The following is a 16,814-nucleotide window of genomic DNA, read 5'->3' on the forward strand; positions in this document are numbered from 1 at the left end:
ACGGGACAATGTTCACATCATACTGAGTTTCTCTGTGAGAATCCACAGCTAAGTACTAAACTCCTTAGATTTCATGGTTAATGATTAGAACCAGAAGGATCCAACTAGTTATAGGTATTAATATTAAACATATGAGATCCAACCAACACATACATGTCCTAAGAAATATCAGATTATGGAGACAGAAATATCACATATACACTGTGTAATCCATGCAAAATATTTTCAGAAGTCTAAGATAGATCCTTTAAAGAAAATAAAGATAAAATTTAAACATCTTTTTTTGCTTTCATTGGATTTTAACATCAAAGCAAACAAAAAAGGAAGTATTTAAAATTAAATTTCAAGTAGGAATTTTATTATTTGCTTTTAAGAGAAAAAATCTGCAAGATTTTTTACTCAAGTAGATAGCATCAAATGCACATAATTGCCTTTGACAGTCTTGGGGTGGGGGTCATGCTACAATGACCTTGCTGGCACTATCCTGCTTCTACCACACTTAGAAGAAAAACAGCCATTGCAAGTCTGGGGGGCACAGGTACTCCCCAAAGATATTCTAAGTATGTTTGAAGGTCAAAACCCTGTTATTCTGCAAAAGTCTGTAAATAAACCTGTTTTTTAAATTAACTCTCTGTCTACAAAAAAAATCAATGTTTAAAATATATTTTCTGAGGAAATAATATTCAATGTGCATAAAGAATGATATAATCATGTTTTTCAAGAGGCAGACAAGTGAATGCTGTTTTTTTTTGTTTGTTTGTTTTTTAATACATCTACAAATACTGCTGACACCTACTGGTAGACAATATATGTTAGAAGCTTACCAAAAAGCTAGGCCTGCAAGGGTTGGTTGCTTGCCTTTTGTGCTCATCATGAAACTAGGAAACTTCCCTTGAAATGCATTTAGATTTCTTTTTCCAACCTGACTATCTCTGTTATTAGAAGGGATTTTATGCCGAATTAAAGAAGCCAAGACATACCTCTACCTCAACATATACAAAGCATATTTTACCATGATTAAAAACCTCAATGATATACCTGAATAATATTTAACAACTATCTCCAAATCATATCGAACACCCATCCTTACTCTCACACCAGGATATCCTCACAAAAATGGGAAAGAAGCTATATCTTATCCTCTGGGTCTAGCTACTAAGGAGAAAAATTAATATTTAGCCCTTGAGGATCATGTTTCAGAACACTGGAGATCTACAAACATATATACACATGAGGAAAAGGAAAGATTAAAATAGCTGAGTTCACATAAGCCCTCAACTAAACTATTCAAAAACACAGAATTCAGTAAGAGCAAAAAAAGATTGGCAGACCCCAAAGCTATTCTCATTATTTCTTTGCCAGCCTTCACTTGTTCACTAAATTGACTGTGCTTTTCTTCCATCCAGAAGGAGTTTGAAGGGACATTTCTCCACTTATTAAAGTAGGAAGTTTCCATTGCAACCTCATGATGTCCATTCTGAGTCTGATCAACCTTAATTCTATGCGGGTACCAATTGGTGAAAACTTAAATACAAATCTAAATGCCACTAGAAGCCACCACATTCACAACAGCCACTGGGGAACAAAATCTCTTTTTGAAATATTCACCTGAACTGACTGAAGTGTTGAGCAGTGGTAGAGGAGAAAATCAGTCTGTGCTCAATTGAGTCTATCAGAGACTGACTGGAGTCAGCCTGGGAGAGACAGTGAACCATCCTCTCATGTATACATAGATAAGTTAGGGAGCCACTATACACACTGAGCAGACCCCAGGGTGGTACCTCAAGAGTGCCTTGTGCACTCCTGCCTCAGCAAAACCCTTCTCCCCCAGTGGTGGTTTCTCTTAGCCAAGGAGGAGAGAGTGGAGCTCTTTCAGATACACTCAGGAGCAGCAGTGAAGAGCTGGATCGTGTGGGTTCCGCCATAGCTCAGACCTGGCAATGCTATAGTGTAGTGAAAACCAGCGAAGCATTCTCCACCACCTGAACCCCATCTACCTTTAAGTCCAGTGGGACTTTGCCAGAGAATAACATCCAGGAAGAAAAGATCGACTGAGCACCGACTAAGAGGTGTCCTTCAGCATACCCTCAAGGCTTCCTGCCCACTGGAGTTTAATTCCCCCATCTGGGCGACAGACACTCAAAAGACTCACTCGGTTCCAACCCTGGAGCTAAATGACCCGTCCCTCCCCACGCACTAGCCACAGGTGACACGGATACTAAGTGCCTGTCGGTCCTGTCCAAATAGCTGCAAGGCTAAGTCTGGCAGGTGAAAGTCTGCACTGGCCCCCAATGACCTCCTCACTCCCCTATTCAAGAGGAAAGACTTGCTTTAAAGGTCAGCTCTTCCCGTATCTGCCTGCTGATGAAGCCGGGGAAAGCCCTGGCTTCTGGTCCAGACAGCAGGTTCATCTTCAGCCAGCCCCGGCAGCACCGCCAGGCGCGGGAGAGGAAGGGACCTGCAAGCAGGCGCGGATCCCGGCTCCGGGGCCGGGGCAGGCAGCCCACAGACCAGGGAGTGGAACCCGAGAGATCGGGCGAGGGACAATGGGCTGCGGGGGGGAAGTGGGGGGAGCCAAGAACCCCCTGAGTGAGCGGGGAAGCGAGCAATCCCGAGCCCGGAGGGACGGGCGGGCGGAGGAGCCCGGAGAGTCCGGGTGGGGGGCGCCCTACCTCGGCGTCCTTGGCCACGGCGCTGCCCAGGGGGACCTCCAGACTGCAGTTGGCCCTCTTGACTGTGAGGTAAAAGGGGTAATCCTTGGCCACCATGGCGGCTGCCGGGCCTGCCCGTTGGGATGTCACCGCTGATCCCAGGTGACTACAAAACTCCCAGGTGAAAGGGGATCCCAGCTCCACGGTGCCGGGCGGCGGCGAAGCGAGCTCAGACTCGAGACAGCCAGCGTCCCGCCGGGCGGCCCTGCAGGGCGCTGGGGCGGGCCGGGGGCGGGGCCGTGCGCGGCTCCGCCCAAGGGGCGGGGCGGGAACGCCCCCGGACGCAGGGGGGCTGGGCCGGCCTCCCTGGCGGCTGTGCGTGGGGTTTGCCCTCCTCCCGACCTGGGCACCTCCACCTGCCGCACCCCTACTCACGGTTCCCTGGTGCAAGGGGCGGGCGGGGACAGAGGGGGCCCCGGCAAAAAGCCATGGCAGGAAAGCCTTCTCATTAAACAAAGGCGCTAATGCTCTGGTTCGCCTCACTCCCTGGCCAGACTCCAGGCACTTATTTTTTACATGAACGTAATTGGAGTCATATTTAAATAGTGCAACTCCCTTTTGGGGGGAGGGTAGCTTCATGACTTTATTGATAGTTTAGAGGTGATACACAGCGGGGTACCTTTACATACATCAGGTAACATATACCTTTCCTTCCTTTTGCGTATATCACCTTGTTCTCTCCCATCTCCAGCATGGTTCACTTTCATCAGTGTCCAGTGCAGGGGGAGGGGAATAAGGGAGAGGAGGAGGCTCTGCTGCTGCACTTTTCTACCCATTTTCCCCATGATTCTGTGCCCTCCCCACCCCTTCCCTCAGATGTGCACGAGTAAACACACTGCATATGAGGTAAAGAATGGAGTCATCAGAAAATAGGAAAAAAAATTAAGAAAAAGGTCCTTTGTTTCCATATCTTCAGAGTTCATTTCAGTATGTATATTATGTCATATACAGATGAAGAGGTGTTTGAGTATCCCCACTTGGTGATTTTTCTCTTTTGCTCTCACTGTACGTTAAATGCCTAGAGTCCTGAGAACACAGGCCAACGAACCCATTTTAAGTGTGCAATTGGCTGAGTTCTAACACCTACAAAGACACCTCCACAATTAGGACACAAAACATTTCCCCCCCAGTGCCCTCTAGTTTCTGACTCTGCACCTACTCCTGAATATAGAGAGGAGGGTAAGAGGCAGCCTGCCACACTGAAGGGCAACCAGAAGTTCTGTTTTCAGTCCACAGCTGTGCAGCCATGGCAGGGCCCTGCCCTACCTTTTGGAATCCTTTCTGGAGAAACCTGGACTTTGTGAATGTTGGAGGATCAGCGGAGAGGTGCTTGCAGAAAGCCCCTGTCTGGATAGCAAGAAACAACAACAACACTGCCACAAGGCTGTGGTAACAGTCGTCCCCATAAACTTTACTCCTTAGGAATGCCATTCAGCCAACAGTCAAAAAAGGGACTAATCTAGAGGTGCAGTGGGGCAAAGTCTCCCAAGTGTTGAACTTGGTTTAAAAATAGTTGCAGCTGGCTGGGAGGGGTGGGGGTGGGAGTGGGGCTGTGCATTAGTAATAGAGCACGCTAATACTGGTAAAGCCCTGGGTCCAATTCCCAGCACCAAAGAGGGAAGCGAACAAGGAGGTTCTGAGTCAGGTGGCCCAAGCCTAGAATCCAAGCTACTTTGAGGACAGACATCAGGACTGTCATGATTCATGGCTTTGTAGGGGCAAAAGTGAGTAAGACCTCTGTCTCCATCAACAGGACAGATGTAGTGGCCCATGCTGTAATCCTAGCTAGACACGAAGAAAATATATGAGGATCACAGTTCAGGCTAGCTCCTGGCAAAAACACAAGACTCTAATTGAAATAACTAAAGGGTGTGGGGGGGTGGAAGGTGGTGGTGTAGTTCAAGCCAAGATGCTAGCGCTAAATGAATTCAAACCCCATTAGGGTCCCAACCACCCTCCCCATACCTCCCCCCTCCAAAAAAAAGAAAGAAGAAAAGGAGAAAAGGTTAATGCAAAAAAGCGCAATGTAGTAACCATTTGTGCTAAAAACACATCTACTAAAGAATACCATATATTTTCTATAGAGATATATGTGTAGGTCAATAACATTGAACACTGACTAAAAAAATCCACAGTAAATACCTACCCTACTGTTTTCATCTGGGATTTTTAAAAAATTGAGTTAGAGGACAAAGAGGACTTTAAACTTACAGTGATTTTTTTTTTGGGGGGGGGTCGGTCATGGGTCTTGGACTCTGGGCCTGGACACTGTCCCTGAGCTCTTTAGCTCCAGGCTACCACTCTACCCCTAGAGCCCAGCACCAGTTCTGGTTTTCTGGTGGTTAATTGGAGATAAGAGTCTCATGGACTTTACTGCCTAGACTGGCTTTGAACCTTAAGATCTCAACCTCCTGAGTAGCTAGGATTACAGGCGTACGCCATCACACCCAGCTACTGAATGTTTTTAAAGTATAGAAAATATATTTTACAAGAAAAATGTTTGTGTATCTCTTGCAAAATTAGAAATTATTTCTTTAATTTGAAGCTATTATTTACAAGGTTACTCTGTAAGATGTACAGTAGGTTTTTTTCCCCTTATGTTAAAGTCAGAGTCACTGGGGAGACACACCCTCTAGCTGTTATATCCTGGGTGTGGGGAGAGATGAGAAAGGACTCGTCTAATCCCTGTCTAATGTTCCCTGCTTCCAGCAGAAGAACAGAGAACCCAGTAGTTCCAACTTTCCACGCAGGAAGCCTCCTGATATATGGTTTTCATCCCAGATGGCAAACCGATAACCTGGCACTAAACCCACCCACCTTCCTGCCCTGCCAGTGTACAAACACTGCTTTGCAGAGTAGGAAGCATCTGGTCCAGTTAGAAGCTATGATTGCCATACCTGTTAAGAGAGCTCTGGAATAAATAGGGTCCATTTGAGAATGAAGGTCTCCCTCAAATATCTAATGTAAAGTAATGGGCTGATGAGAAACCATGGAACGAGAAAAGAAATAGAATCAGTTCAGTGGAAGCCCTGCTAATGGGTTGGGGGTGGGGGTGGGAGATAGGGGAGTGGAGGTAGTGGGGATAAGGTGAGTGCTCTCAGAAGCCCTGCAACTTGGCCATGGTTGGGAAGGATAGAGGGAACTCCATCTCCAAGGACATCTAGCTTAAGCAACCCCTGAACAGTGCAGCCAAAGCCGGCCAGAGGACAATGACATGTCTCATTCTGAGTCAAAGGGCCCAGAGCTATGCCTCTTTTTTCTCTGCTTTTTGTGCTGGCACAGACCCACCCTCTCAACTAGAACACTCTGACCATCGAGCCAGTTCAGAAATGGGCTTTGATCCCTAGTGAAACTTGTTCGCTAGGCATTGATCTCCAGTTGAAAAATATACTGACAGCACATGATGAAGAGAAGCAAAGTCTCACCGTCAAGAGTCTGGCTGCTTACTGCAGAATCCCCAAGACCATAAATCCTAAGACATCCCAAGGTGAAGTGCAATTTGGAGCAAAGAATGGCCCTATTGAGTGATATGGATATGTATTTTGTCATCCATATACATTTTATTTAAAACAGGTTTTTTCTGCTTTCCAATCTAACATATGCACTTCAATTTGCAACTTACAGCTTTTCTACTATACATGCAGGCAGAGACCACACACACACACACACACACACACACACACACACATATGCTGGTATGCATGCACACATGCGTGTGGAGAGAATGCTTTTGATGTGAAGGTATTAAAACAGGCATAATGAATATAAAGGAGACATAGGAATATGGAATTCCCTCGGTTGATCTGGTTCTTCTAAGCTTCTCCTAGCCTGATTCACCATCCTAAATAGGATTTGGTATTGAAGTATGTATGTTTTGATGTGACAAAGCTTGTAAACTCAGGTTGGCAATTTTGAGTATATACAAGCTATACATTCGGGAATGTTCAAGGCCAGATGTGATGGTTCTCACCTGTAATCTTAGCTTCTCAGGAGATAGAGATTTGGATGGCTATGGTTTGAGACCAACCTGGGCAAAATAGTCTACAAGGAGCCAGATGTGGAGTGTCACATCTCTCATCTCAGCCATACAGGAAATAACAGGGAGGAGGATTACAGTATGAGGCTGACCTGGGTAAAAATGTGAGACTATATTTGAAAAATAATTAAACAAAAGAAGGCCTGGAGGTATGGTTCAAGTGGTAGAATGTCTCCCTAACAAGTGTGAGATCTTAAGTTCAAATCCCAATACTGTTCACTTTCCTCCAGTATTTTTCCAGTGGTATTTTTTGAACATATGCAATATTCACTTTGTTCCCTTACTTCAGAAACTCTCCCAGTGTAATGCACTGTTCCAATAAGTAGTGATTTGGGGTCTGCCTGGGATTCCAAGCAAGGTGTGTATATCCAAAGCCTGTCAGAAAACAGGTTGCTGGGGCAGGAAGCACAGCTGTGTGGTAATGTGCTTTTCTAGCATGCACAAAGCCCTGGGTTTGATTTCCCGGAGCCACATACACAGAAAATGTCAGAAGTAGCACTATGGCTCAAGTGGCAGAGTGCTAGCCCAAGGACAGTGCCCAGGCCCTGGATTCAAGCCCCAGGACTGGTGGAAGAAGAAAAGAAAAAAAGAAAAAAAAGGAAACCAGGTTGCCTTAAAGTATGGCTCCCAAATACAGGCCCATGGGAAGTGTCTCCATGAAGAGCAGCCCTGCAGCGCTGCCAGCCTGAGAGTGCCGAGTCAGTCCACCTCCATCCTGCCTGTATGTGTATGTGTTTATGGGTTTAGGAACAAGACTGCCTTACCAGGCTGCTCCACTCAAAGCAACAGCACAAAGTTCCTTTCAGAACTCTACCTTCAGCACAAGCAGTTCTAATCCTATAAAGCGCCTCACAGTCGGATAGGGTTCCCCACACGCCAAGAGCCTGCAGACTGGAATAAAAGAGCCTGTTCTGCATTTCCAGGACAGGTGCCAAGTGCAGGGCTGAGTTCTTGCCCGTGCTGGGAGGGATAGTTGTGCTGCTGGTGGAGGGTGTGCCTCCACACCCACGGCCACCGCTGGCAGTTAGACTCTTTTAGACAAGCTGAAGGCTGGGGAGCCCACCTACCGAGCCCACAGCACTTCCAATTCTAGTGCTGAGACTTAGCACCCATCACAGTTTGATCAGTGTCACACTTCTTATCACGTAAGGTTCTTTTCCCCCTATACATTTATTAGTTCATTTGTTTGTTCATCCATTCATCCATCCATCTATCCATCCATCCATCCATCTATCCATCAAACCATAATGTACTGAGCTTCCTGCAGGTGAGATGTATGATCACCTCTCTCTCCCCCCTCTCCTCTTTATCCATTCCAGACCTACATGGCAGGCACATCTGTTCAAAGAATATGATCCATTTTAAAACATGGCTTGTGAGCTGTGACCTTTGATGTACATTTTCAGAAGAAGCTTAAGTGACAGCAGCGGGGCTTTCCTGGTATCTGGACCATCTCTTCTACCTGCTAATTTCCCATAGTCTTGTAGTTAACATGCTGGGTTCACTCATGTTCCTCTTCTCCTGTCCTCTTCCCATTTAGGAGACATTTGCAGTTAATGATAAAGGTCTTCTGTGACTTCAGTCTTGATGAGGAGGGAGAGTGGCAGAGAATCCTGAGAGATCAGGACAGGCTTGTGCTGCTAGCGAAAGGTGCCAGATCACATGTAAAACCGCACATTGTTATTAATCTCCTCTGCCTTGGGACATAATGAGCTCTTGGCTAGATTTATGAAAATGCATACTTGATTCTTACATTTTTTCAAAGAGCTTGTTTTCTGGAAGAAGTCTGAAAAACCAGTTAAGTGATAAGAAATCTTTTTCCTGAGTGAGCTAATCCTCCAGATTACTAGCTGTAATGTAAAAAACAAAATAAAACAAAAACTAATAAAAATTAACTATGAAAATTAGTTTGCTGTGATATACCATAAACTTGTGAGTTTCTTACTCACTAGTTTCTTATATCATTTTTTTTTTTTTACAACCAGGGTGGATTCTGTCCTCCAGGGACATTTGGCAATGTCAGATACCTCTCTTTTCTTTTCTTTTCCTAGTCCAGGGGCTTGAACTCAGGACCTGAGCACTGTCTTTGTGCTTTCTTAAGGCTAGGGCTCTACTACTTGAGCCACAGCACCATTTTTGCCTTTTTCCATGTATGTAGTACCTAGGAATAGAACCTGGATCTTCCTGCATGCTGGGCAAGCACTCTACCACTAGGCCAAACTCCTGCTCCCACCCCCAGATATCTTTCTGATGGCCCCTGGAAGATGTTAGGGTCCTACTGGTGTCCAGAAAGTAAGCAGAGGCCAGAGATGTGGGTAAATAGTTAAAATGCCTAGGACAACTGCCCCCAAATCCAACATTCCAGCATGCTCCTGTTGAAGCTTTGAGTCAAAGAGAGAATAGAGCTAAAAGACACATCAGAGCCAAGAAATCTGTTGGCTTTCACCTCAGAGATCTTTCTCCCATCAGACCTTCATAAGTGTCAGATGTCAGCTTAAGCTCAGCAGAGCAAAGAAACTGTGCACAAAGGTCACTGCCACACCTCAAAGCCTCCTGACTGCCCAAGCCTACCTCTTGGCTAAACAACAGATCACAATAAACACAAAAAGGAGCCAGGCAACCGTGGCTCATGCCTTTAATCTTAGCTACTCAGGAGGCTGAGATCTGAGAATCTCCATTCAAAGCCAGCCCTGGCACAAAAATCCTTAAGACTCTTACCTCCAATTAACCATAAGAAAAACAGAAGTGGTGTTATGGCTCAAGTGGTAGAGCACTACCCTTGAGCTGAAGAGCTCAGGGACAATGCCCAGGCTTAGAGGTCAAGCCCCACAATCAACCAAAAACAAACAAACAAAAAAGACAAAAGAATGAAGAGGAATCTAGGAGGTAGGGAGCTGGGGTAAACAAAAACATTTCTCAAGATGCTTCAGAAATAAAAACTCACTAAACAACACACACACAACAGTAAAAGTGTCTAGTGAAAGCTAGACACCAGGAGCTCATGACTAGCTGGACTCTAAGCAGCAGAGTTCAAAACCAGCAAAATTCCTCATACTCCTCTCCAATTAACGAGTTAAAAGTCAGAAGTGAAAGTGTGGTTTAGGGGGGCAGAGTGGCAGCCTTGAGCAAAAAAGCCAACCAAAAATAAAAAGTGCCAAATTCAAGCCCTAGTGCTGGATGAAGAAGAAAAGTCCATTGAAAATTAATTTTAATGAAATATAATTAAATAAACTAGAGATGGAGAAAGTAATTTTCAAATAGATCTCTTCAGAACCTTTGCCATTATACTTAGTTGTTTTTTTTTGAGGGGGGAAACAAACTCAGTGATTAAAAGCCCCGAAAGCTCCAGTACTTCTTGATCTGAAGCATTTGCAGCTGCATAGCAGGTGCAGTCAAATCCAGTATCATTCAAGATTTTACATTAAGAATCCATGTCATGTACAGAATTTGAATGGATGGCTGTCAGCAGGTTTATTTAGCTTAAAGAAACAAGTGAGCGTTTAGGAATTTTTTCGTCTAGTATTAGAGAATCTTTGACCTGGTGGATAGGCCGAATTTGTTGAGAGTATTACATATTTGGAGACCAAGAATTCAGTAAATTTGCTCTATTCCAAAATTACTTATTCTCCTCAGCCTATAGCTAATGTATGCATCTGTGTAGGATGATACATCTACATTATGTACAGGGATTAGAATCTGAAGTGTTAAGGCTGCCTTTGGATAGAGGTGTTTTTCTCTTTTGCTTCCTACAAAATCAGCAGGCAAAGGACTGTATTTTATTGAACCTGAGATGTCACTGGCTGCACAATATCCGTTATTATTTTACTTGAGCCTATACTCCTAGCTACTTGAAAGTTGGAGAACAGGGGGATTATGGTTTGAAGTCAACCTCCACAGAAAGCTAGCAAGAGTTCATCTTAATCAATAGCTGTCATCCTGGATACATCTGACGCAGGATGATTGATGGTAGGCCAGTCCTGGCCAAAAAATAAAGTTTGCAAGACACCAATTTGATAGAAAAAGCTGAGCACAGTGATTCATAGCTATAATCATAGCTCTGGTAAGATAATAATCCAAGCTGAATGGGGTAAAAGATCCTATCTCAGGGCCAAGGAGCCTGGCCTAGTGATAGAGTGGTAGAGTGCTTGCCTAGCATTCATGAAGACCAGGGTTCGAGTTCTCTGTACTACATACATAGAAAAATCCATAAGTAATGCTATGGCTCAAGTGGTAGAGCTCTAGCATTGAGAGAAAAGCTCAAGGCCAGTGCTCAGGCTCTGAGTTTAAGCCCCAGGACTGGCAATAAAACAAAAACAAAAACAAAACACCCTATCTCAAAAATAACCAGAGCAAAAAATGCTCTCAAGCAGTGCAGACCTGCCTAGCAAGCACAAAGCTCTGAGTTCAAACTCCAGTATTGTAAAAAAGAAAGGGAATAAAAGGGAATTATATTGTCAAATGAATTATATCATGCAAACACCTGTAAGATATATGATTGTTAAAATGTGGAAGGATGGGCTGGGAATGTAGCTTAGTGATAGCACACTTGCCTAGCATGCATGAAGCCCTGGATTTGATTCCTCAGTACCATACAGACAATAATAATAATAATAATAATAATAATAATAATAATAATAATAAATGTAAGAGGAGCCTGATGTTGGTGCTCATACATGTTATCCTACTTAGGAAGCTGAGACCTGAGGATCACAGTTCAAAGCCAGCCTGGGCAGGAAAATCTGTGAGACTCCAATCAACCACCAGAAAATTGGAAGTGGGACTGTGGCTAAAAGTGGTAGAGATTGAGCTTTGAGCAAAAAGAAGTCAAGGACAGTGCCCAGGCCCCGAGTTCAAGCCCCACACCCACCAAAAAAAAAAATGGTGAGAGGAAAACAAGGGAAGGAATGAATGAGTAGGGGAGGGATGAGTGAGAATGTTGAAAGGAGTAACACTGATCAAAAAATATTGTATTAATAAACTGCTTTGTTAAATGGCAACTCCTTGGTAAAACTACTTAAAGAGTAAAAATCAATAAATTAAAATATGAGAGGAAATGTGAATAGCATCAACATACAGCAATGTCTGTTTAGGCAGGCATCTGAGAGCCAGAAGGGATTTTTTTTTTGCCAGTTGTGGGGCTTGAACTCAGGGCCCGAGCACTGTCCTTCGACTTCTCTCAAGGCTAGAGCTCTATCCTTGAGACACAGCACCACTTCCAGCTTTTTTCTACATATGTGGTGCCGAGGAATCAAAACCGGGTCTTCGTGCACGCTAGGCAAGCACTCTACCACTAGGCCAAACTCCCAGCCTGAGCCGGCAGGATTTTAGGGGGAAATTTCCAAGGCAACTTGTAGTAAAGTCAACTGATGAACTTATGAATTGCCCCCAGGCCCCACTTTGGTCCACTGGTTTAGACTCTTTTGAAGTAGAACCCAGAAATTTTTATTTTCATCAATACCCTGAAAGAACCTTGTTATGAATTAGAATGAATCAGCACCGTGCTATGAACTATAATTACCTGAAATCCCCTACAAACCCTGACCACCCCTCCCCTCCCCCCGCCCTGTGGTCATTGATGTTTAGGCCAGATGGGCCTAAGGGTCATTAGCCCAATGGTCATAGCAATGAAATGGGCTGGGCACAAATGGCAAAGCACTTGCTCACCATTCTGCTAGGTTCCATTCCTAGCACCACAGAAGCAGAATTCAGACTGGGGTTGTTTGTTCATGGAAGGGCAGGCTCTCCACATCTGAATGCATCAGAAGCTCCATGCAAACTGCCATCTAAGCCACCCACCAGGAGACATATTCTGGTGCTAGGGATGTGATTTACAATCTGGCATCCAGAGTGAGTACCAATTAAGAACCTGCTTATCTTCATTGCCAAAGGGCATGAGTGCATTTAAGTTAAAAAAAAAATTAGCAGTGGAGAATGAAAGGAGAGTACTTGGCTTGAGATGTTTACCTGAGAAAAGGCCTGGGGCTGGGGAGGGAGTTGGGTGCTCTGTAACAGGCCTTAATTATAGAATGAGTCAAACCAGCAGAACCAGGCTCAGGGACTCTTGGCAATGTGTCATCTGGTAAGAACTGAAGTGCGCTGTGTGTGCAACAGGGCAGGCAGCAGCCCATTGGCTGAAGGGATCCATGTGCTGTGGGCACAGGTTGAGTTCTACAGAGCTGATGGGGACAGGCAGGTGTGTTCACCAAGAACTCTGGGTAATGAAGCGGGAGTCAAATTATGGGAACTTTTGCTGTTTTACTTCCCCACCCCCCATCTCACATCCAAGTTCAGGGTTAACAAATACAGTTTTCAGGTGACCACAATTCTGACCCAGCCCAATAGGAGGATGAACCAAAGCCTGATTGTCCATTTATCATTGTCCTTTATTTGGTTCTTCAACTCTGGTGGTTTGGCCTGGTTAATTTCTCTCCATCAAGGTCATGTGTGTACCCCAAGGCAAAGGCCTACCTGCTTTGTGTCCCCACAGCACGGAGTATCTTTTCCCCCACTCACCCTGCCCACATCAACTATCTGGTCTGCCACAGCCCTCACGGGGACCAGGACCTCATCCAGCTTGCTTGTCTATACATCTAGTCTCTTTGGCCAGGGTGACATCAGTCAACAATGGATCCATATTTGTTGAGATGAATATTAAACTGAAAGGGGCTGATTGGAGCAGACGGAGAAGGAGCAGAACATTGTTACAGGACCACAAAGTTACATGCAGCAGGTGAGCACTGTGGGCTAGTGGAGATTTGGAAGGGTAGACATAGGGCCTTGATGTTTATACTACTTGAAGGCTCCAAAACTCATGGCAACCACTTTGGAAGATGGTGCCTACAGCTGAGGCGGGGGGGGGGGGGGTGTGTGTTAAGATGTTGCAAATGCCAGCATTTCCCTTAGCTTTTTATCCACCCTTCATGGGAAATAATGATTTCTGACTGGGGTGAACTGCTGAGGAAGACTGAAACTGGAGACCCAACAATGTCAAACCATTTCTGTCCAAAGGCACCTTGCAACATGCACATCTGTCTTCTCCTTTTCTGAGAAGGGGGAGAGGGAGAGGAAGAGGGAAAAGGATAGGGAGAGGGAGAGGGATAGGGATAGGGAGGGAGGGAGAGAGAGAGAATGGGTACTAGGATTTGGGGGGGGGGGGTTGAAGCTCTATCACTTAAGCCACACCTCCACTTCTGGCTTCTTGCCAGTGGAGATGAGAATCTCTCAGATTTGTCCGCCTAGGCTGGCTTTGAACTTCAATCCTCAGATCTCAGCTTACTGAGTAGCTAGGTTTACAAGCATGAACCACCAATGTCTGGCACCTTCTTAGGTCTTTGATTCTACATTAAGCTTTCAATTTCTTTTTTTAACTTGTTATGCTCATACTAGTGCTCTATACAGTGAATCTTTGTTCTCTTGAGGTGGGTCCTGAGGGGCTGGCTTCTTTTGGGGGGAGAGAGAAGGGGGAAGCTGTCTTCCCCTGCCCCCTTTTTTTTTCCACCAGTACTAGGACTCATGGTATGGGAGTGATCCCTTAGCTTTTTCTCTCAGGGCTAGTATTCCACCACTTGAGTCACTGTCTCACTTCCTGCTTTTTGGTGGTTAACTGCAGATGAATCTCAAGGATTTTCCTGCCCCACTAGCTTCAAACAGTGATCCTCAGCTCTCAGTCTCCTGAGTAGCTAGACTTGCAGGCATAAGCCAGCATCACCCACCTTCCTTCTTCCTTTCCTTTCCCACTCCTACCCCTTGCTGGGATGGGGACTTCACTGTACGCCTAGACTGGTCCTGAAATGCTAGGCTCAAGTGGCCTCCGCCTTAGTTTCCTAAGAAGCTAACTAGCTAGCTTGTTCTCCATCTCGGAGTCTTGTAAGAGATGCCTTGAGAGCTTCCTCTGGCTTTGAGACAGTACATGGTGAGCCAAACTCATCTGTCAATGAGTGGGAGAAGAGTGGGAAGGAGGCAGGCGAATGAAAAGTGTAAAAAAACCAAATAACAACAACAAAAAAAATACCCTCATGTGGCTTCCTTCTTGAACTTTAATAACCCTGAGCCCTGCAGGCTGAGAAAAACCAAATGTGATGGCAGGTACAAGAAGGGCTTTGGTGCCAGGAAAATTCAGTAAGACATAACTTTTACAAGGTAGGCAGTGAATAAATGCCCTACAGGAACAAAACAAGCTTTTAACATCTCCAGAGCTGGCAGCCAGATGCCTGAAACGCTGGCTTAAGTGCATTCACAACACTCACCTGACAATGTTTCTACTTGAAAGTGGAACTATCTTCCAGGAGAAACAACGGAGAGTGAGAAGAGCTTTTTATGATTCAGGGGATTCATGTTTTCATTGCTACAGCAAGACCCATTTGAATGCATGCTGGAGGGTTTCTACATGTTTTTTAGGTTTTTCTTTCTTTTTTTTTTAAAAAGACATTCAGCAGACTGCCTTGGTTGCTGAAAAAATTATCTTTCTGTCCTGGCTGGGGAAGGATCCAAGCTATGGAATTATTGAGAAGATCTGAAATGACAACTCTTTCATCTGGATTCTGCTCTTATAAAATGGGGTTTGGGATGTCTTATTACATTTTACTCCTACAGCGTTCAAGGAAGTCCCTGTCATCAAAACTCAAAAATAAATATAAAAATAATGCTAGCAGAGCTAAAAAAAATTCCAAAGGGATTAGCATTTTGCTTCAGTTTCCTGTTCATAAAACTTTATAAAAACAATCCACCAATTAAAAAGAAAGTCCACAACAACAGGTCATATTCTTTTCCTACCAGCTGGCTCATGTGCATTGGCAGTGAGGTGCCATAGTATTTCTTGAATTATGGGCTCCATACCCCATGGCCTTTTCTTCCTGCGATACCTCAACCCACTGCCTGCACTCCTGAATTCAGTCCAACCTTCTACTTTAGGAGCTGAGCAGACATGCCAGTTTTCTACTCTATTTGTTCAGAGGAAGCCAACCAGCTCATTTGTCCAGAGGAAGCCAACTAGCTCGAAGTGGGAATGACTCAGGCTTCCTTTCCCCAAGTTAATTTCTACTTCCTGAGGAATTCTCCCTCCCCCCCCTCGCTTTCCCCCAAGTTAATTTCTACTTCCTGAGGAATTACTTTCTTTTTCTTTCTTTCTTTTTCTTTTTTTCCCTTCCTTTCCTCCCTCCCTTCCTTTCTCTCTCTCTCTCCCTCTCCCCCTCACTTCCTTTCCCCAAGTTAATTTCTACTTCCTGAGGAATTTTCTTTTTCTTTCTTTTTTTCTTCTCCTTCCTTCCTTCCCTCCTCCCTCCCTCCCTCCCTCCCTCCCTCCCTTCCTTCCTTCCTTCCTTCCTTCTTTCTCTCCCGTTCTTTTTTTTTTTTTTGCCAGGCCTGGGGCTTGAACTCAGGATCTGGGCACTGTTCATGACCTATTTTGCTCAAGGGTAGCATTCCACTACTTGAGCCATAGTTCCATTTCTGGCTTTTTGATGGTTGAGTCTCACAGACTTTCCTGTACAGATTAGCATTTGAGCCATGATTCTCAGCTCTCAGACTCCTGGATGGTTGCAATTACAGGTGTGAGCCACCAGTGCCCAGTCTGAAGAAACTTTTAATAAAGAAGTTTATATTACAAAGTCACAAAGTAAAGGCAAAACCCACAGTCTGTTCCAGAAAATTGAAAATAAGATATATCCATTGCTCATGACACCAATGTTTAAAGAATAAGAAATTTTCCTCCTAACCTGGCTGTATAGAAAAACCATTGTTGTTGGTTTGTTTTCTTTGGTTGTGCTAGGTATCACACCTAGGGTCTTGTATACTCATGGCTCTACCACTGAGCTACACCCCAGCCCCATAGTAAAATTTTCTGTGTGGAATATTCAATATACCACCTTACAGTTCCTGGTACGATGAGGAAGAATAAAGCTCATGAGTGAGAAGCTCAGATTCAATATCAAGTTCTTTTTGGCCAGGTGTATGGCTTTGAACCACTTGTCTAGTGGTCCAAACCTTAGTGACAACAAACCTCAGTTAAATCATCTGTAAAGCCAGGCATGGTAGCCCACACCTGTAATCCTAGCTACTCAAGAGGGTGA

The 16,814-nt window shown here is 44.7% G+C and overlaps 1 protein-coding gene across 4 annotated transcripts in view; it reads right to left on the bottom strand.

The window, feature by feature from the left end:
• The window catches only part of Arhgef3 (Rho guanine nucleotide exchange factor 3), a 289,317-nt gene that overhangs the window by 62,665 nt on the left and 209,838 nt on the right, over positions 1-16,814 (bottom strand). For 2 of the 4 annotated variants that reach the window (XM_090320710.1, XM_090320721.1), the window contains exon 1: positions 2,673-2,866. The exons of the other annotated variants lie outside the window; for them this stretch is intronic. In XM_090320710.1, the coding sequence (XP_090176836.1) occupies positions 2,673-2,768 (96 nt within the window). In that variant the 5' untranslated portion in view covers positions 2,769-2,866. Of the gene's footprint in view, positions 1-2,672; positions 2,867-16,814 lie in introns of those variants that run through there. 4 annotated transcript variants of the gene reach the window in all.

Source organism: Megascapheus bottae, chromosome 2 (assembly GCF_031878675.1).
Source record: "Megascapheus bottae isolate mThoBot1 chromosome 2, mThoBot2.hap1, whole genome shotgun sequence".
Classification (NCBI taxonomy): domain Eukaryota; kingdom Metazoa; phylum Chordata; class Mammalia; order Rodentia; family Geomyidae; genus Megascapheus; species Megascapheus bottae.